This window comes from Tetrao urogallus (genome assembly GCF_951394365.1).
Source record: "Tetrao urogallus genome assembly, chromosome: 26".
NCBI classification, from domain to species: Eukaryota; Metazoa; Chordata; class Aves; order Galliformes; family Phasianidae; genus Tetrao; species Tetrao urogallus.
Genome location: NC_136839.1, coordinates 3,887,368 through 3,907,815, shown reverse-complemented (window position 1 = coordinate 3,907,815; position 20,448 = coordinate 3,887,368). Strand labels below are relative to the sequence as shown.

General features: G+C 49.6%; 1 protein-coding gene across 1 annotated transcript in view; it reads left to right on the top strand.

Annotated features, from left to right (window-relative positions):
- The window catches only part of MYO1D (myosin ID), a gene marked incomplete at both ends in the record, with an annotated part of 70,645 nt that overhangs the window by 36,547 nt on the left and 13,650 nt on the right, over positions 1-20,448 (top strand). Inside the window, 5 exons of the mRNA XM_079547273.1 lie at positions 3,946-4,169; positions 5,316-5,460; positions 5,975-6,079; positions 11,880-11,993; positions 15,559-15,713. Of these exons, the coding sequence (XP_079403399.1) occupies positions 3,946-4,169; positions 5,316-5,460; positions 5,975-6,079; positions 11,880-11,993; positions 15,559-15,713 (743 nt within the window). The remainder of the gene's footprint in view (positions 1-3,945; positions 4,170-5,315; positions 5,461-5,974; positions 6,080-11,879; positions 11,994-15,558; positions 15,714-20,448) is intronic.

The window sequence follows — 20,448 nt, the reverse complement described above, 5'->3', positions numbered from 1 at the left end:
TGAAGCAGCCCTTCCCACTCGCTGTCTGTGCGTGCTGCAGTGCGATCCGCAGGAACCAGGAAGCTCTGATTAACAAACATGAAATTCCTCCGGTGGATCTGAGTTTGGTTGTGTTGTGAAATGCAGGTCCCAAAGCTGGCTGTGAATGTTGGCCATTCCATCCTGCCTCCATCGCCTCGCCCACTGCACCGCTCTGCAAGGAGCTGACCCTTCCAAGGGCAATCAGGAATGGCATAATTAAAGCTCGCTTCTGATTTGCAGTGCCTCAAACTGCGCAGGTCGACTTAAATATTTCATAACCTTTCCTGTTTGAGGCCCTTTAAAGCCGTGCAGAAGGGTTCATGGCTCTGTGAGTCCCTGGCTGGGTTTTGTTTTATCTTTTTCAGTTTGGATGCCTGGAGGGCAGCATGAAATATTGATCACAAAGCAGTGGGAGGAGGTGTGCTGTGCTACAGCAAGCATGAAATGGTTGGCCAAGGCTCGGTTAGTTGCAATGCTGCTCCAAAGTGTAGCACTGGTGTTTAATTCAGATGAGCTAAGTTGGAGTTCTTCAGTTCTAGTAGCTTTATTTAATCTTAGGAATCGTTGCTAGGAGCTCAGCGAGTTTATAATCTGCTTTAAATCGTATATAATCATTTGAATTTGAGTTTATTAATTTTTCCTCAAAGCCATGTGAGTTAAACATCCTTCAGGAGAAGATTTCAGTCCTTCCCTTAAGATAAGGTCTGACTTTTGGTGTGGGTGAGAGTTCCATTTCTTTTTCATAGGATCACGGGGTGGTTGGAAGGAACCTTAAAGGTCATCCAGTTCCAACCCCAGTGCCACAGGCAGGGTTGCCACCAGATCACCTCTTTTTGTCCTGGTTTCCAAAGCTTCCTCTCCATCAGTCCTCAGCCTTAATTTCTGAATTGCCCTGTTAGTCTGTCATCACCTGAGCAAAGTGTGGAGAAGGCAGAGGTGATCGAAGGGAAGCTGGGAGATCACAAGGGGGCAGTGGACGGGTAAAGGTTGGGAGGTGGAGCTCAGGTGCACCGTTTCTTTCCGTTTTGGTGCTGATTGTTACCCATTCCTATGCCCAACCTCTGCCCTGTCTCCTTGGGCAGCCCTTCATGTGGAGGACCTCTCTCTCACAGTGTCCTGCATGAAGTCTCTTGCTCTCACTTGGTCACAGAATCCTAGGATAGCTGGGTTGAAAGGGACCTCATTGAGCTCCAACCCACCTGCCGTGGGCTGGCTGTGCCCCACTAGAGCAGCTTGCCCAGGGCCGCGTCCAGCCTGGCCTTGGTCATTGGATGCCGCAGTAATTGACAACAAAATTCATTGCTTTTGAGTCTGCTTTCCAGTTTTTCACTATAAAACTCATCTTCCAACATGGTTTTCATGAGCTTCCCATGGGTTTGCCCCATGCTGCTGACATTCCACAACGATGACAGCCGCAGCTTTATTCTCGTGGCCACGGCCAGTGCTCTCCCACCCTCCTCAAATCCTTTGTGCACCTCCACCATCCTCACCCCCCTGAAACACTGCCAGATCCTCCTACCTGTTGGCTTGGGACCCAGCATCGCGGGGCCGTGCTTGGCTGGGAGCTTGGTTTGGGATTTGGAGATGGGACAAAGCAGATGGTCTTGAACTCCTTCCAGCAGTGTCACTCTGATTTGAGCCCCTGCCACTGATTCCTCCTGTAAGACCTTGCCTCTTGGGGTTTTCTCTTCCTTTGTCAGGTTTGGCCGAAGCTGGATGGAGTCAGAAGATAAAGCAATCAGTGTCAGCCTGGGACAGTTACAGACTTGTCTCTGCAAAAATGATTACGTACTGTAAGCTTAGAAAACAAATACAGTGCCTGTGAGTTTGGTTTCTCATTACTTTTGGAACGAGCTGCCAGTGCGGCTGTTAGGAAGGCCCTCACCAGGAGCGAGGTTACCCAGTGCTGACAGCTTGATTGGAGGACGTGTTTTTCATTAAGAGCCGACTGTTTGTGTGCAGCCAAGGGACGCCCTGGGCTGGATAATTGGGTTTGGAAGGCTCCTGTTGGTAGCGTTGTGACACTTCTGGCTGCGAAGCCAATTTCTGCAGCGCTGCAGCTGATACAGCATCGGGGCAATCTGTTACTGTGCCTCTGTTCCGCCCGTCTGGAAAAAAAACCCTGCCAGAGAGGCTTTCCTCAGGAACGTGTCTGCTGCAGCACAGGGGAGCGAATTGAGGCCTCGTTCTGTGTCCAAAACAGCTCAGAATGTGTGCTTGTTCTCTTGTGACGGTTTAGGAGGTCAGAAGGCTGCTTAGCTGCTGCACCCCTCGTTCCCTATTTCTGTTCTTTTGAAATTAACAAGTAGGAAGTTGGTGGTAGGTTTTTTATCTTACCTGGTTTGCTGCCGACGTGCTTTCTGCAGGTATGTTTGGTGCCAGTTTGTTCTGTGCAGACGATGCTGCCTTCCCCCCGTCTGCCCAATGCTTCGAAATGCAATTAAGGAAGGTGTTAGATATTATTTTCCTGTGGCTCTATGCGTATGATGTTTAGATTTTCAGTACCAATCCGCTGTTCCTTGCTCATCTCCCTTTGTCTCACTGCCAGTTTTGTTTGGCTGTACAACACTCTGCTGCTGTATTGCTGTTGTTACAGTGATTTCTGCACTTCTTGCTCTTGCTTTTTCCCAGTTTGGCCTTCACCATGTTCTGCTGAATGGATGGTGTGTGGGGTGATCTCGTGCTGCATCAAGGACTGCTTTCTATCTTGGGGTAAAGTTACACACCTGCAGTTTAGCATGCTGAAAGCGAAGGGTGGATCGGCTTGGTGTTACCATGGGGTGTTTGGGCAACGTGACGTGGCTCCTGGGTCTGTTTTGGAGGGGCAGAAGGCTGGAGGAGTACGAAGAGGGACTCTGAGAGAAGGTGGAAGGAGGAGTTCTTTGCTTTTCTTGAGAAGGAACCCAAAGTTTCTGCTTCCTCTTTGAATGTTCAGAGTATAGAGAAGAGCTCCTTCACATCTGCTCTGCCTCTTCTACGTATGGCTGTTCTCAGCCACACAGCAGGGTTATCGGTAGGGCTGTCAGGAGAACCTTTGACATCAGCTTCATCAGGAGTATGCTATGTTGGAGATCACCCTGGTAATTAATTAATTCTTCTGTAACCAGAAGGCTTGATAGCATCAGTGGAGCTCTGGGATGTTTCTCGAGAGGCATCAGCTCCCAGCAGGGCCTGCAGCGGGTGGTGCTGCACTCGTTCTGTGCAAGAGGCTCCTTATCCTTCAGTTTAATCCTACGAGGAAGCAGAAATGCAGTCTTCATCCTGGTGGGTGGTGGTGGAGGGAAAGGACAGCTGTGCACCAACTCAGGGAGCCGTCGACACTGCGAGCTGTTGTCATAAGTCAACATTGCATGTCATCGTGTGTCGCGAATGGCTGTCGTCCGTTGTCATGAGTCACTGCCCAGTGTCCTGCTGTGGTGCTGTGCATCGTCCTGAGTCAACTTCACCTGTTGTCATCTGGCATCGTTAACGTGTCGTCACATGTCGTGACGTGTCATTGCCCGTTGTGAGTCGTGTATGTGTGTTGTCATGTGGCGTGTCGTTAACATGTGTCGTCATGTCGTGACGTGTCATTGCCTGTTGTGAGTTGTGGATGTGTGTTGTCAATGTCATGACGTGTCTTTGTCGTGTGTTGTCATGTCGTGACGTGTCACTGTCATTGTGAGTGGATATCGCATGCCATCATATGTCGTGATGTGTTGTTGTCTGCCACCAAATGTCATGACGTGTCACTGTCCATCACACCAAGTCACACAGTGCCAGGAGCAGCTCAGCCCACCCATGTTTTTCCAGCCAAATCCTATTGGCACACCAAAATCTCGCTCTTTAAAGCTGATGACTGCTGTGCGTAGGGATGGAGAGGAATAAAGAGGCGTTTCCTTCCTTCCTTCTGACGCCGTCCTCTGTCCTCTCTGTGGCTCTCAGGTCTGGAGGGGCACCTTGGCTCGGCTCCGCTACAAGAGGACGAGGGCTGCCCTCACGATCCTCAGGCACTACCGCCGCTACAAGGTGAAGTCCTACATCCACGAGGTCGCCCAGCGCTTCCGCAACGTCCGATCCATGAAGGATTATGGCAAGCATGTGCAGTGGCCCACGCCACCCAAAGTGCTGCACCAATTTGAAGAGGCGCTCCAGGCGATTTACCACAGGTACAAATGAGAACATGACTCTGTTCGGTCTAAGCAAGGACTGAACGGTTCATACTTGATCCGGAAAATTTGGGGAGATGACTGGAGGACATTAACTGGGCAGCAAAAATGAAGATGTTGGAGTCACAGGACAGCTGTGGTTGGAAAAGACCACTGAGATCACCAAGTCCAACATCAACCCCTCCCCACGTAGTGGGCTCTGATACCCTGACCAGGCAAATAATTGTCCTGTTTCAGAGATTTGGTCACGATGGACACCATGCTTCCTTACTTAGTCCCAATTAAGACTTTCTAATCAGTTTTGAAAGAAAAGAGCAGCTGGTGGTTGGCAGAAGGAGAGAGAAAAATGAATCTTTTAGAGTCCCTTGAGACTTTTATAGTAAGTCAATACTACTTTGAAATAAATTAAACAACATACCGCTATCCACTGTATGCACTGTGTGGAAGAGTTGTTTTATACATTCGTTGCAACCCCCTTAATGACCAAAAGCCAGTGACTTTTTTCTTTGGCAAGTCTTGTTATTGCAGACAGGAGGGGTGTCAAGAGCTCTGATTCCAGTTTGAAAAATGATATCTTCTGAAAGTTATCAACAAAGGAAATATTGGCTGGACGAGGCTTCTAGGGATCTGTAGGGCCATCTGCTTGAAGCAGAATGCCACCAGCACTAGAGCAGGTTGGCCTTGTTTTTCTTCCCAGCTGTCTCTTGAATGCTGTCCATGACCTATTGGGTAGTGTCCTGCTTTCTGAATAAGCTCAATTATCATCAACACCAAATTTTAGTCGATAAAGACTTTTCACAGCGTTGGTCCTACAGAGCTAATGTTCTTGCTGAAGGCGGTGGAGTAACGAATGTTCTGGTCTGTCCTCTTTCATGTTACAGTTGGTTAGATTTCAATTGTAGGACCAAATTTGGCTGTAGAAAAGGAATGGTGTTTTAAATGAGCTAAAAAATGGGCTTGCAAAAACTGTATTGCCAACAGATCTATCAGTGCCAACAGTGCTATCAGTTCACTTCTGGGCACCAGAGGGATGTGGGGAAGCATGCCAGCCAAATTTGGTAGGAGCTAAAGGTGATGTGTCATGTAAGCTGGAAACTTCAGGGCACTTGGTACAGATGTGAGCCTGACTCGAGCTTTACATGGCAGGTGGAGAGCAGGGGAACTCATCCGGAGCATCCCTCCAAAGGACCTACCTCAGCTGCGGGCCAAGGTTGCTGCCATGGAGGTGCTGAAGGGTCACCGAGCAGATCTGGGGCTGCAGAGAGCGTGGGAGGGGGATTACATCGCACTGGTGAGCACACAGAGGAAGCGGTGGAGGTCAGAGGGGTCTGGGGCTCAGGAAACCAAAAGGGTGGAAATTTGGGAACGTGGCTGTTGGTTTCTTGGAAGGGAGAGCACTGCAGGTTAATTTTCCAGAACATACCGAGCCTGGTTTGAGTGAGCATCCCAAACAGCATTAAAGGGTGGTGAGCAACGCCATCAGCTGGCTCATCAAATGGCCAGACCTGGGAGGGAGGTTGGTGTAAGGCTGAAATCCTGGATGCAGCAGGATGCTAAAAGCAGCACTAAATGGAAAGGAACAAAGACATTATCTCGAGGCAACTTGCAATACTTTCTACTCCGTCCTTCCTCCAAGCATTTTGTTTTGTTCAGGCTCCCTCTGAAAGCAATAAAACTCTGCTGCTCTCCAGAGGGGTGGGAGGAAGCTTCCGATGAGGTGGTGCAGCTGCAGTCCTGCCCTGACGCCGTGCAGTTGCTGTCCCCAGTGAGCACAAAGAGTGACAAGCCCGTCTTTGCTCTTGCAGAGGCCGGATCACCCTCAGAGCACGGGCGCCTTCCTCCCTGTTGCCACCGAGCTGAAACGGAAAGACAAATACATGAATGTTCTCTTCTCGTGTCACGTCCGCAAGGTGAGCTGGGTGGGGATGCTTTGGGGCTGGGGTGGCATTGTGTGATGCCAACGGAGGGATGGCAGGACTGCAGATACCTCTACAGATGGCCCTCCTAAGTAGTCCTGTGTTAATTGACTGCTGTTAATCGGCTGTGATTTTTGGTGGATCCGCAGCTCAGAACCTATTGCACCAAAGGGTGCTTGGAGGGACCTCTTTGTTGCAGAGGAATGAATAAAGTCACTTGATTCTGTGTAGCTGGCTTGTATCTGAGAGCAGAATTCTGCTTCTTTGGCAGGAAAGCCTTAAAAACTCATCAGAAAAAAACATACTTGGATTTTTCTGGTGTGTGCAGTGCTACTGTGATGTACAGAGTTCTCCTAAGGTCTGCTATGGGTGGTTTCTGACAATGCTGTTTGAGAATGTCCATCAGGAGAGAGAATTTTGAGCTTTATGAACCCATCAGACACAAACCTTCCGGTGGCCACTGATGCTGGAGTGCTCTCCAGAAGCCACAGATCTGTGCTGTTTGCACACAGTGGACATGGGGGGTTGGCCTCCCCTTGCCAGGTGTATATTGGTGATTCTGCAAGTACCTTCAATAGCAACAGCATTCATTTTGCAGTGAGTAATGTCCACTTTGTAATGGAACTTCTTTCCTCGTGGCAATGATGTTTATACAACAGAAGGTGATTGCTGTACATAAAAGTAGAAATCTCTTCTTGCTTCCCACTATTTCAGCGGAGGAGCCCATTGCTTTCAACACTCTCTTTTTGAAAGTCACTAATTAAATGAGTGATTTGAGTGAGTATTGAGCGAGCCAGGATCGGGAGAGTCTCAGACCTCACCTGTACAGCCTTGGAAGCACTTTGTGTAGAATCTGATGGAGATACTGAAGAATTTCACCTTACATTTTTGTTCGTTTGGGCTGAAAACAAAGAAATTCCCACTGCAGTTGGTTTAATAAACCAGATCCAAATGATTGCTGTTTCTACTTAAAACTGGAATAACTGTAAAAATACAACATTCAGTTCTTAACGACGTGATAGTTATTTTTAATAGGAAAGAAATGGTCGTTTTTAATAGGGGTAGAGTGATGGTGAGGGAAATTACTCAGCACCTATGTAACACATGCAGCCCGCTGTGGGAGTTCAGTGCTGCTCACTGTTATGTAATGTTTAAGCTTTAAGGTTTTTCTCACTTCTGAGTCAGCTTTAAAGGACAGCCTCCTGTATGGACAGGTGAGAGAGGTTTCTGACACACGGATCCTTCCCTTCTCCTTTCCAGCAGTTGCAGCGCAGCTCTGAGCGCCCGTTCCTGGCGCTGCCCTCATGCCTGGCGCTGCGGTTTCATTCCTAGGGATCTGCCCTGAACAAATAGATGTGTTTGGTGACAGCACAACGCGTCAGGGAAGCGTTGGCCTTGAGGAAACCAGGAGCGCCTCCTCCTTCGTGAGGGAGGTGGGGATGGTGGGGAGGGGTGGGGGTTGGACTTGGTGATCTTGGAGGTCTTTTCCAACCTTAATGATCCGATGGTTCCCAAACAAATGGATGAAGTAATTTCGTGCTTGCTGCTCAGGACAGCTCTGTAGGATCCTTGATGACATACGTGAGGCCGTTTCAGAGTATCTCTACGTTTAAACCCAAAAGCAGTGAGCCCTTTGGGTGTGATAACTGCTCGAACGAACCATTTGTCTGCCTTCCCTCTTGGGTGAAGAAAAAATGTCCAAGGCCTAAAGTCAACCAGAGAGAGGAACAAATAGCCCTGAACTTTGAAAGCCAACAAGACAAAGATTTGACATTTCAAGATCTGCCATCGAGATCTTTCCAAACAATGCACCCAGGGAATCTAAATTAAATGTGAGCCTCGGATTTGCCAACTAAGCAAGGGGAAAAATTGTAGCCTGTAGCCGTGGTTGGAGTAGACAAACAGTGCTGACTTTCACCTCCAGTGTCAGGTGTCTGATCCTCAGAACTCTCAGGTAATTGCAGTCTAATGCTCTTCTTTCTTTGAAAAGAAATGACATTAAGAGGATAAACACAGAGCAGCTTGAATAGGCACCAGTTAAGCCTAGAGTTCACGTATTTAAAAATGTTGATGTGAAGAGCATATCCGCTGTGAGCTGCAGGATATTTGCTAAGCAGTGACTTCTCGGAGGCGGTTTTTTTTAGCTGCTGATTGACGTTGTTCTGGAGAAGTCAGGAAGGCAAAAGCAACTCGCAGCAGCTCTTAAGTATCGATAACTGCTTGGGTGTGCGGGGTCTTAATTCTGACAGCTTGATACGAATAGCAGCGATGAATCTGCCTGGGCCAAAGCTTTGTAGCTCTTTTTATAGAGCGCCTGTGAAGAAGCTTTGACGTTGTGTGATGGAAGTGTGTGTGTTTGCGTTCTGGCAGTGGGTACAGGTGGGAGCAGGTCATTTTCCTGTGGAAAAATACATCTTTTGCTGAGTGTGGTGGTGCTCTTTATTTTTCAGCTTTTTTTGCCTCGGGAAACCAAATGCATATTTCATGCGTGCTGCCAGATTTTGTTTTATCACCTAGGAAACAACAATTTCTCCTATTTTTAGGACACGTCTTTTCTTCCTGTTGCTCTTGTCATTTGTGGCACTGCTCTCCCTCGAGAGCTCCATCTCCAAAGCCGCTGCTCTCAGCCCTGGGGCGACCTGGAAAACTTGTTTGAAGGTTTTCTGCTGTAGGCTGGACCTTCATTTTTCTCTATCAGCTGAAGGAAGCTAAGGAAGCTAAATTAAGTCTGATTCCCGTTTGGATCAACGGGGATATAAATAAAAGAAGCCCAGAAGGTGCAGAGAACACAGTGCTAGGAAGGGCATGATCAGTATCTGAGAACATAGGGGCTGTCTCCACTCCTACAAAACCAGAGAACAGTGGCATTTGCAATTGCACTGGCATGTGGCTGCATCTCTTCTGTGCGTGCTTCCCCACGTGGCACTGAAGGCACAGCACCAGCTGGTTACGTTGGTGTGTCACAGGTGCAAAACCACCTGAAGGTGCTGACAACTGGAAGAAAAGGAGGTGATCAGGAGTAGTCAGCACAGGTTCACCAGGGGGAGGTCGTGCTTGACCAACCTGGTGGCCTTCTATGATGTTGTCTCTGGCTGGGTGGATGGGGGGAGAGCAGTGGATGTAGTCTACCTTGATTTCAGCATGGCTTTTGATCCTGTCCCCCACAACATCCTTATAACAAAGCTGAGCAAGTGTGGGATAGATGAGTGGACAGTGAGGTGGGTTGAGAACTGGCTGACTGGCAGAGCGCAGAGGGTCATCGTTGGCGGTGCAGAGTCTGGCTGGAGGCCTGTAACCAGCGGTGTTCCGCAGGGCTCGGTGCTGGGTCCGGTCTTGTTCAACGTCTTTATCAATGACCTTGATGAGGGGATAGTGGCCACCCTCAGCAAGTTTGTGATGACACGAAGTTGGGAGGATTGGCTGACAGCCTGAAGGCCGTGCTGCCATTCAGCGAGACCTGGACAGGCTGGAGAGCTGGGCAGAAAAAAAACAGATGAGGTTTAACAACAGCAAGTGTAGAGTCTTGCATCTGGGGAGGAATAATGGCATGCAGCGGTACAGGTTGGGGGATGAGCTGCTGGAGGGGAGCTCTGCGGAGAGGGACCTGGGTGTCCTGGTGGACAACAGGTCGGCCATGAGCCAGCAGTGTGCCCTTGTGGCCAAAAGGCCAATGGCATCCTGGGGTGCATTAAAAAGAGCGTGGCCAGCAGGTCAAGGGAGGCGATCCTCCCCCTCTGCTTTGCCCTGGTGAGGCCTCATCTGGAGCACTGCGTCCAGTTCTGGGCTCCCCAGTACAAAACACACAGGGATCTCTTGGAAAGAGTCCAGCGGAGGGCCACAAAGATGGTGAGGGGCCTGGAGCATCTCTGCTATGAGGAAAGGCTGAGTGAACTGGGTCTGTTCAGCCTTGAGAAAAGAAAACTGAGAGGGGACCTGATCCAGGTCTATCAGTATCTGAGGTGTGGGGGGCAGAATGGCGAGGGCGGACTGTTTTCAGTGGTGAGTGGAGACAGGACAAGGGGAAATGGCCGGAAACTGCAGCATAGGAAGTTCCACACAAATGTGCACAAGAACTTCTTTACAGTGAGGTGATGGAGCACTGGAACAGGCTGCCCAGGGAGGTGGTGGAGTCTCCTTCTCTGGAGATGTTCAAGACCTGCCTGGATGCCGACCTGTGAGACCTGCTGTAGGGAACCTGCTTTGGCAGGGGGTTGGACTCCATGATCTCTGGAGGTCCCTTCCAACCCCTACAATTCTGTGATTCTGTGACAGGCTGTGTCACCATCCCTGGGGTGTTCTGTGCCAACGTGGCACTGCGGGATGAGGTCAGTGGGCAGGGTGGGGGTGGCTTGGGGTTGGACCTGGGGATCTCAGAGGTGTTTCCCAACCTTAATGTTCTGTGATTCCAAGAGCAGACGTGGTGGGACGAGCTGGGATTGGACAGGAGCATCTCAGTGGTCTTCTCCAACCTTTATGATTCTGTGATCTGATGTCTGTGTGAGGTGGATCACCACCTGAGGAAGCCCTGTTTGACCTCCAGGCCATGCAACTGTCCTGTAGGCTGCACCACCAAACCGTGGTGTGAGTGTGACAGCTCAGAGATCAACAGCTCTGCTTTCACCCTGCTTTCTCTTTTGCTTTTGCAAAGACTTTACCTGGGGACTGTTCAGCACAGCCTCCCAAAGAGTTTATTCTCCTTTTGTGTAATATTTCCTTGATGAATTAATTGTAATGCTAGAGAGAGAGAGATGTGTTTCCTCAGTGAAAACCCTACTGGTAGAGCCTAATGTCACCAGTGGTCTGGAAGAGTGGTGAGCTGCAGGGGGATGGGGGGATTTCACAGAATCATGGGATGGCTTTGATTGGAAGAGACTGTAAGGATCATAAAACCATGGGATCATGGGATGTTGGGATTGGAAAAGATCTTAAAGATCACAGAACCATGGAATCATTAGTTTGGGTTGAGTAGGGTTGGGTTGGGTTGGGGGGACCATAAGGGTCGTAGAACCATGGAATAATTGGGTTGAGTTGAGTAGGATGGGTTGGAAGGGACCTTAAAGGTCATCTGTTTCCAACCTCCAGTTTATGAGATCTGTGTAAAAAGAGCAAACAAATAAAGAATCTTAGAATGGATTGGGTTGGAAGGGACCTCAGAGGCTTGACCCCAGGGTATCAAACACTGCTCTCAGGAGAATATCGTTTTGTTATTAATTTATTAACTGTTCCCATAAGGTGTGGAACCAGCAGTTGACTGGTATTCCTAGATTTTCCCCACATCAGGTGTTGTGAAGGTACGGGGTTTGTATCTTGTAGCCTTATGAATTAACTTCGTAACAAACAGTTTCATATCTTTGCAGTAATTTTCCAGAGGTGCTGCTGTGGCATTTGGCAGCACTTCTGGTGATTTCATTGGTTGGGTACTGGAGGGATGCTGTTGCTGTTGATGGATAGCAAAAATAAACACAAATTCAGAGCAGCAGAATACCTGGAATGAAGAGAAAGAACGCAGTTCCTGTTGTAAAAAATAAAAAAAAAAATAATCCTGTTGTAATAAAATAAATGTTGTAATAATAAATAAAAAAATAAAAAAAAAAGGTTACAAAAAGTAACCTTTGCTGGATGTAGGTCTTGCTTGTCCCAGCTGCTCTCACAGTGCCCATTTCCCTGGGTATGAAATGGCTTTAACCTCCCCTTTTCACTCCTCCAGGTCAACCTGTTCAAGACCTGTGTGAATGTTGTGTTTGCTGCTGCCAGGTTTTTATTGAGCACGTGGCTGAAAGCTGCTTCTTTACAGGTCAACCGCTTCAGTAAGGTGGAGGACAGAGCAATCTTCATCACCGACAGGCACCTTTATAAGATGGACCCCACGAAGCAGTACAAAGTGATGAAGACCATCCCCCTCTACAACGTGAGTTACAGACAATCTCACAGTCACTGGCAGAGCTCCTGCAGCTCCATGTTCCTCTCCATAGAATGGAGAAGGAGGTTGGAAAAAGACACATTCTTCTCTTCCTTCTGGTCTTTTGTTATTTGTGCTTGGCCCCATCGGGGTCTGGCATTTCACAGCAGCTTGAGACACGATTTCTCTGTCTCTGGGGGTTCGTTTGATCCCGAATGTTTTTGGAATTGATTTATATATATTTGTTCACGTTTAATGTAAGCAGCATTTAGCTGCCAGTCACAGAGCAGCAGATTATCACTGGGAGGAAGGGGGGAAGGGAGAAAAGCTCCTCTTAGAGCATGGATTCAACCTGTTTGTTTCCGTCAGCCTGAGGTAATGCTGCTGTGATTATCTCTACCCTACAGAACCTGGCTGCACTGCTTGCAGATGTCCTACACAAATTGGTTGTGATGTTTGCATTTGAAGGAACAATAAACCCAACGGTCCCCCATGGCTAAAAAATGGGTTTAGAGGAGCAGTGAAACCTAATCTGCAAATGTGGATGAGTGATCAGCTGAGATGGCATCCAAACGTTGGGTTGATTGGTCCCTTGCCAGCGTCCTTGCTGGTTACCCACTTGACCCAGCACAGTGTGGGTAGCTGCTGCTGCCTTGCCCTCCTTGCAGGTGTTGCAGCAAAGCAGTCCCACGACGACTCTTGTTTTGCACAGACATTGCTGCCACTGTGCAGCAACTGCAGGTCATTCCTGAGCTGACGCGGTGCTGTGCTGACATTATCTCTTAATTGTGCCAAACCAAGTTGTCAGCAGGCTGCATTTAGCAATCTCAATGACTCTTGTGCTAACAAACTTGTAAAACGCACAGGAGACGCTTTAAAGGTGGAGGGATGTCTTCAAAGGATCAAGGTGAGCTCAGACCAGCTGGGATTTTATGCATCACAGACTTACATTTCCATAGATAGGAATCAGCTTTATTCACAGCTCTGCAATGATTCCCTTTGGGCTGAACAATGGACGCGAGCCGAGCCATTGCCGCCGAGTGCTTTGTAGGGGAAGTGGCTCCTAAGGACCCACGCAGGGGTCAGGGCCGGATTCCAGCACGGGAAATGCTGGAGCCGCGCATCTCTGCTCTGCTGGCGTGGAAACAGGAGAAGATCTGTGCACGCTGGGGTGGCACCGTGGTGCGGGCGCTGACCTGCAGCCACCAGAGCTGCCCCTATGGGAAGAACAAGTGTTTGAACCAGTGCGAGAGCAAGCGGGTAATGATCAGAGCAGCGCTCACGGACGGGGCGTGCAGGCAGGGCCGACCGCAAGGGCCGTGGCCGGGGGGAGGTGGCGCCTTCGGCGGGGCGCAGCGAGGGGAGCGCGGTGAGAGCCGGGCTGTGCTGCCAGCGGGTCCGAAGCGCCCTGCGAACGCGGCGCTGCTCGGCCGCTGTTTCCATGGAAATCTCAGCGGAGACATCAGCTGATGTCTGCTGCTCCCATCGCTTGGTGTCAGCGCTGCGTCCCCCACCTGCTGTGGTTTCAGTGCGGCCCTTCGTGTGATTCCCGCTTGCTTTTCACGTTCTGCGTTCTCTTCGTTTGTGCATGAAGGGAATTGAAGGTGACTGAGAAGCAGGGAGGATCTCAGGGCTGCGGCGCTGCGTGTCGAAAGCGGAGCCCCGCAGCTGCTGGGGATGCTTCAGCTCTCCAGGCGGAGCTAATATTAGCGCTTGTAAATGCCCAGTTAAGCACGTTCTCTAAAACGATCTCTTTTGTATTATTTTCACTTGTTCAGTCTTTTGAGGGGGAGGGACGGGGTGAAACAGGGCAGTTATGGGCTCTTGGACTTTGACAAAGCCCTGTTGAATAATTAATGCTTCGGTCGGCTTTTCAGATTCAGACTTCAGTTGTTCGTGGCTCCTCTCTGCGCACAGTGCGGCCGCGGTGGCACGAGTCCCCCCGAGCTCCCGAGATGTCATTAAAGCACGCCCATTAATTGTAAGGGACACCGTAAAGCCCAGCAGCTGTCGATGCCTGTGCAGAGGCGTGGAATTATTTCGCAGCCCCAAAATAGTGTCAGTGGGAAAGAATAAACCCCACCTGTGTTGGGTATGCGCAGCTGGGAGCAGGAGGTCTGCAGGTCGGATGGTGCTCAGCTGCTTTCCAGTGCAGGCAGTGGGGGTTCACGGAGGCCTTTTCTCCTTTAGAAAGGGAATGGTGACGTTTTGAGTTCCAAAATGGTGCATCAGTGCCTCCTGCTCATAGCAGTGTGGTTTCCTCTGCCCGCATCGCACAGCTCGAAGGAGTTGTGTCCTCCCTGGGTGCACACAGAGATCTGCTCTGCCATCTTCGTGTGCATCAGCTCCTCCTCCCTCCTGTGGGAACCAAATGCTGTTTCTGCATTAGAACAAGATGAGAATTTTTGTAATTCCATGGCCTCTGCTACCCTTTGGGTCCTTCATTAGAGCTGATAGCTCTTTTCAGGGGTCTTTCTACTTCACTGGGGTTCTCTGGTAGTTTTCATTACTCATTCTTTAGATAATCCTTCTCCAACAGCACACGGTCCCTATGCAAGTAATGCATACACACCTCCGGAGGTTAGGCAGATGGAGGAAGCTGTGAGCACAAAGGCTGCAGCTCCTGTCTGTCCAGCCATCTGAAAAACTTCTGGGCCTTCAGCTAAAGGCAAGCGAGATGTAACAAATGCCTGCACAAATCAGAAACCCCTTGATGTTCGAAAATGGCTGGGTTTTGGTGCTGGACAGACAGGACCTGAGCAACAGGGAATTAAAGGGGGAGAAGCGAAATAATTAACAACATACATATGTAAACTAGCAACAAGTTACCTATAGCCAGCATGAAAATAGTGTTAGGCTTTGTGCAGGGCTATCCTGCTGTAATTAAAAGGACAAGTGGTGATATGCCTTAGGGAGGGCCTGAGGAAGGTTTTGAGGAAGGTCTGGCAGCCCCCCCACCTTTGTTTAACAAAGAATTGGAAGAAAATCACCACATCAATACGACAAGAAGGGCACTGAGATGCCTTGGGAACAGCAGGATGGCTGCTGGCTGGCACCAGATAGCACAGCAATTAGCGCATGTAAACCTTGATGAGATTGTGAACCTGGGTACCTGCAGTGGGGAACCGGAGGGGGGAGACAGGGGGAAAGCAAGGTACAGAAGCTGTCACTGCGGCCTTAGGGTGCTGTTTGTGGGATGCCCATCGTGAGAAAATCTGCTTTTATCAGAGATGCCATCCTGACAAATGATTTGGATATTTCCAACACTTCTTCCTCCCTCCGTTCTCCCTCTTCTCCCTTTTTCTTGCCCCACTTTGTTAATGCACTTGCCTCTTGGTTTTTGTTTTTGTGTTTTCTTTCCCTGCAAAACAAAACAACCAACAGCCGATGTTTTACCTTTTTATCTTCAGCTGGGAGGAGCACGGAGAGCAGGAGAGCTGGAGAGCTGGAGAGCCATTCCCTTTGGCCCTGCTCTCCGTGTAGAGGCAGAAACGAAGAGGCAGCGCGAGGAAGGAGGCGGAGTGGCAGCAGTGAATGACCTCCATGAGTTTGATGTTGTTCTCACTCTTTGCAGTTGGTCGGGTTGAGCGTCTCCAATGGGAAGGACCAGCTGGTGGTTTTCCACACGAAGGACAACAAGGATCTCATCGTCTGCCTGTTCAGCAAAGAGCCGTCCAACGACAGCAGGATTGGGGAGCTGGTGGGCGTCCTGGCCAGCCACTTCAAGAGGTCGGTGCTGCACACTCACTATAGCCAGATGCAAACTCACCACGAATTCCTGGTGGTGTCACCCCTGATTTTTTTATCCGTGTTCCTTCACTACTGCTGGGATACCAGAGCTTTCATTCCTTGTGTTTTTGAGACTACGCTTTGTTACCCCTTCTGTCTCAATATGTGTCCATTAGAGCACGGATATTTGGGGCAGATACCACTGAACTTGCATTTTAAGTGTGTTGACTCAAACAGCACTTTAAGGTCAAGCTCTTAACGCCTAGAACTAAAATGCAGCTCTTCCTTCCTCAGATTGTTTCCCCTGCCCCCAGTGTCAGTAGATGATTTAGTGCTTGAGCTGTAAGAGGGCACCTGGTTCCCTGCAGATCACCTTGCAAAATGAGCTTTAGTGGTGGGCAGAGCCCTGCAGTGGTTGCTGTGCGTGGAGCTCCGGGGAGGTCGAGCTGAACGTTTGGAACTGCCCAAAAGCTGCACAGCACTCACTGCACTGCAGTGCAGAATTAACCCTCTAGACACAGCGTGGTGTGAGCAGTAGACAGGCCCACAGGGTTGAGCTCTTGCTCCTGCAGAGCAGATTTGCGTGAGATTCGGTGCTGATCAGCATCACCTGCAGCACTGGTTCTTGTGTTTCTCAATATCTGTTCCAATTATCACCTGCTAAGAGGAGTCTTTGTGGGTAAATGTTCTTATAGAGCTGTGGTGGAAGGGTGGTGAGAGTGAATTTAGGTTGTTAGGTTCCTAAAAGCCACTTTTTCTCTGATGTCTGATAGAGGTTTTGGGTTTAACAGCAGTGTGCAGGAGCAGCTCCCATTTAATTTCCCAAACACCCCAATGTCACGCTGTCCCTCATCAAAGCAATATCTGCAAATCAAAAGAAAAGTGACAAAGTTCATGTGCTCACAAAATCCCACTGGTGGATGGGATTCGCTGACCTGCTGCTCGAGAGCCTTTGGGAATTCCTCAAGAAATAGGATTTGCAGTCACTGTGTGGTGCTGCCAGGTTCCTCTGCATCCAGCAGGGAGTCTTTGGGCAGCCCAATGGCTGTGGGAACCTCCAAGGGGACTCGGAGCCGCCCTACACTGTGCTATGGGGCGGCTTCCTGGGGGACAGCGGCTCTTCTTTAGGATCCTGTCTGAGTGTGGTTGCAGCCATCCTTGATACCACTGTGCGAGGTGTTAGCAGTGTTAAAAGAGCAGTCAAAGCAATCCCTGCAGAATTCCAGCAGCAAATCACTCCCCTAAGGATAATTTTATATTTCCTGTTGCACGCTGAGACCTGTCAGCCTATTTTAATCATTAGTGCACTCTGGATTAATTGTCTTTAGCGCTGGCTGCTTAAACGGGCTTCCCTAGAGCACTGCAAAGCTATTGACATCAGCAGTTCATGAAAGGGGCGACAGGTCAGGGCTGCCGTCCCCTGGTGGTTGGGCATCCTGAGCATGGCACACCATGAGGAAGGTGACAGCTTTCCTCATCAGCTGCATTCAGAGCTGTTTCTGCTCCATGGGGGCATTCTGGGACGTCTGAAAGGTTGAGCAGCGAGGTTGGGTTGTTTGTAGGTTTGGTGGGGAGCAGCTGAGGGCTGTTTGTGGGTTGGGTGCTTTGGTGATTTTGGTTTGTTGGGTCGATGGAAGGCAGCGCCCTGCAGACAGCCATCTGCTGTCAGTTGTGTTGGGGTAGAGATGGGCTTTTGTACATTTCTTGATGCTATCCATTGAAAACAACAAAAGCCAGACAAAAACCAAAGAGATTCAACGTGTTGTAAGAGAAGAGGAACCCAAAGAAGAACTCAGGCTGGGATTTGGAAGCGCACAGGTGGTGGTGTGCACTTAGCCCATGGTTCTCTGCACAAAAGTAGTGTGACAGCTGTGCTGCCACATCAGTCTGTCCCTGGAGTGGGGGCACACGGTGCTGCTCGTCCTGTGCTGGCAGTGGGTGGAGGAGCACTCTGTAGCTGGGGTTTCCATCCAAACTGGGCTTTCTGCAGGCTGGATGTGATCAAAAGGAGCTGAGGGCTGCTTCAGCAAAGCAAACTGCTTCTGAATCGCTGCTGCACACGATTTATCCTTTGTCAGCAGTGCCAGCCAACCCATGTTCAGCTCCCATTCAGCCGTGCCAGTGGCTGACACCATTGTTGGGGCGGCTGCAGGCTGACAAAGGAGCAGACTTTATTCACAGCAGATTCTCCCGTAGTGTTTTTTTTTCCAGCGGGGCATAAATAGCTTTGTTTTTGTACAAGATTTCTATTCATAACTGTGCTCTGGGAGCCCGCAGTTGCTGTCAGATTGAAGCACCAGGTACTCATCTGTGTGCTGGAAAAGGCGGCTTATTTCCTCCCGCATCATCCTTGTGCTTAAATCCGAGGAAATGCAGCTGCCGTTTGCCTTGAGCTGAGTTGCAGTTGTTCTCATCATCTCTGCTGATTCCTGTGCAGGTTTGCTGACCACGCTGCAGTCACTTGGGTTGAGGAATGACAGTTTTTCTTTGGGAAATACATTGCTTAGGGAGCAGATCTGCTGTCTTTATGCCCCATGTCACCACACAGGAGTCCGAGCACTGTGATGAGGAGCACTCCTGATGTTCTCTTTTAACTTTTTATTGTTTGGGAGGGGTTTCTTCAGCTGTTGGTGCTCCTGAACTTTCCAGGAGCTCTTCCTGCCTGGAAGGGACTCATAAGGAGGTTGGAGGAGGATTGTTTCGTTCTCCCAATGCTGCAGCACTGCTCATTCACATCTCCAGAATGGAGTCGGAACCCCCGACCGAGGAACCCCATCTCACATTGCAGAGTGGTTTTTTATGACACTTGTCAGCATATCCCCGGCACAGCGAGGATGACTTTGTCTCCTGCAGTCCTGGGTTTGGGCTGAGGCTGAGCTGAGCTCTGGACAGAGCAGGGCTCTGCACAAGAGGCAAAGTTCAATCTTGAACTCATCAATCCTTTGCTTGAGTCCTTGACCTCTAAATCTGGAAGTAAATGATTGTGTCTGAGCACACAATGGTAGCAGTTTGTTGTGTTTTATGATATTCTTGTGAGGACGAAGAATTTTGCTCCTGGGATGGAGGTCTTTATGGAGAGGAGTCGCTGCAGGTCGAGGTGCGTTGCAGGAGGTTGGCTTTCCCCACTTGGTTGCTTGGCGTTCTCTGAACTGATGTTATATATTGGGGATGTTGAGGAGGTGTTCCTTAGGGCACTTCAAAAACAAAAGCTCACAGAATGGTTGGATGAAGGGACCTCAGTGATCACCCAGCTCCAGCCCTCCTGCTCCAGAAATGGAGGATTTCTGCACTAACTGTAATTCCTGTGAGATGGTGCCCATTTGATACGCTGTTCTCTGTGGTGGTGCTTTGCCTTGCTGGCCTTCTGCAGAGCGCTCCCTGAGGTGCCCGTCTCCATGCAGGGCTCAGGCAGATGCATCCATTCTGTTCCTGTCTGTCCGTGGTGGCGTGGTGAGACTGGAAGGATTCCCCATCTCCGGGGTGGCTAAAGATAAATCCTGCCTGTTCCTGGACTGTCAGTGGTGGGAGGGTGGAACTGGAAGGGCTGTTTGTGGTCTGGGGGATAATTAGCATTTAGGAGCTGTGTTATTTGGCTTGTAGCATCCTAGAGCTGAGCGTCCAACCCCACCCTGCTCCTGTCTAGCTGTTCCAGGTGCCGTCACGCTTCCAAATGTGAACGTTTCACTGTTTCAGAGCACGTTTTCTCTCCTATTATCACGCTGTCCGAGGACCCGTCTGCCCCCAGCAGCTGCCCTGGGTGTGCTGGGGATCTGCAGAACCTCAGCCACTGAGACCTGCTGTGTTTGGGTTTGTTTAGGGAGGGGCTGGAGCTCGTGCCATTCTGCCATGGAGAGGGGATGCTGTGTTGGGCTGCAGGAGGGATGGGATCCGCTGCGTTCCACAGGTTGGAAACAATGGAAGAAATGTGCATTTTTCTCTTGAAATCTTCGAATATTTGATAATTTCATCAGAAACATCAGTTTGTTCTTTTTCCCCCCATATTCTTGCATAAAGTATCATAAAAGCACACATTAACACATTTTTCCTTCTAGTTTTCCACTTGATATCATTGGCAGAGCCCAAATCTTCTCTTCTAAGCTTTCCTTCCTTCTGTGTCTCTCCCATGCGGTCTCATCTTACGGCCTCGCTGTTCAAACCGATCTCACATAGGAGCTGTGTTTCTGGGGCTGCTCTTCCAATGGTGATCTGTGACTCTGTGCATAACGACGCTTTTATGGGCAGGGGGTCGGGTTGGGTTTGGTTCTCTGGGAATTTGGGAGCACGGAATTGATAAAATGTGGACGTGGTGAAGACCACAGCGTGATACCTGGCATGTCTGAAATCCAGAGGGTTGCAGATTATCCCATGGTGGAAGGGATCATGGAGTCCAACCCCGATGGACAAGGAGCTGAATTTTGGAACGGACTTAAATTGGGTGAGAGCAGCGGGCCTGGACAGCTTGTCTGCAGCCCCTCAAAGGAGGCAGTACTGACATGGCACTGGAGCGGCCTGGCTGCGCCAAAACCCAACCAAAGCCAAAAGGGAAACTCAGCCTTTTAATTCATAACCAACTGTGGCTTTTATTGCGTATTTTGTCCCAAAAAAGAAAGCACAGCCTGCAGAATCAAACTCGCAGCACAAAATCAAAGCATACCTTCCTCATATATTGAGCCTGCTGCAAGGCTCTCCTCACAACTTCTGCTTTCCAGTTGTGCTCCTGCACCCTAACTGATGG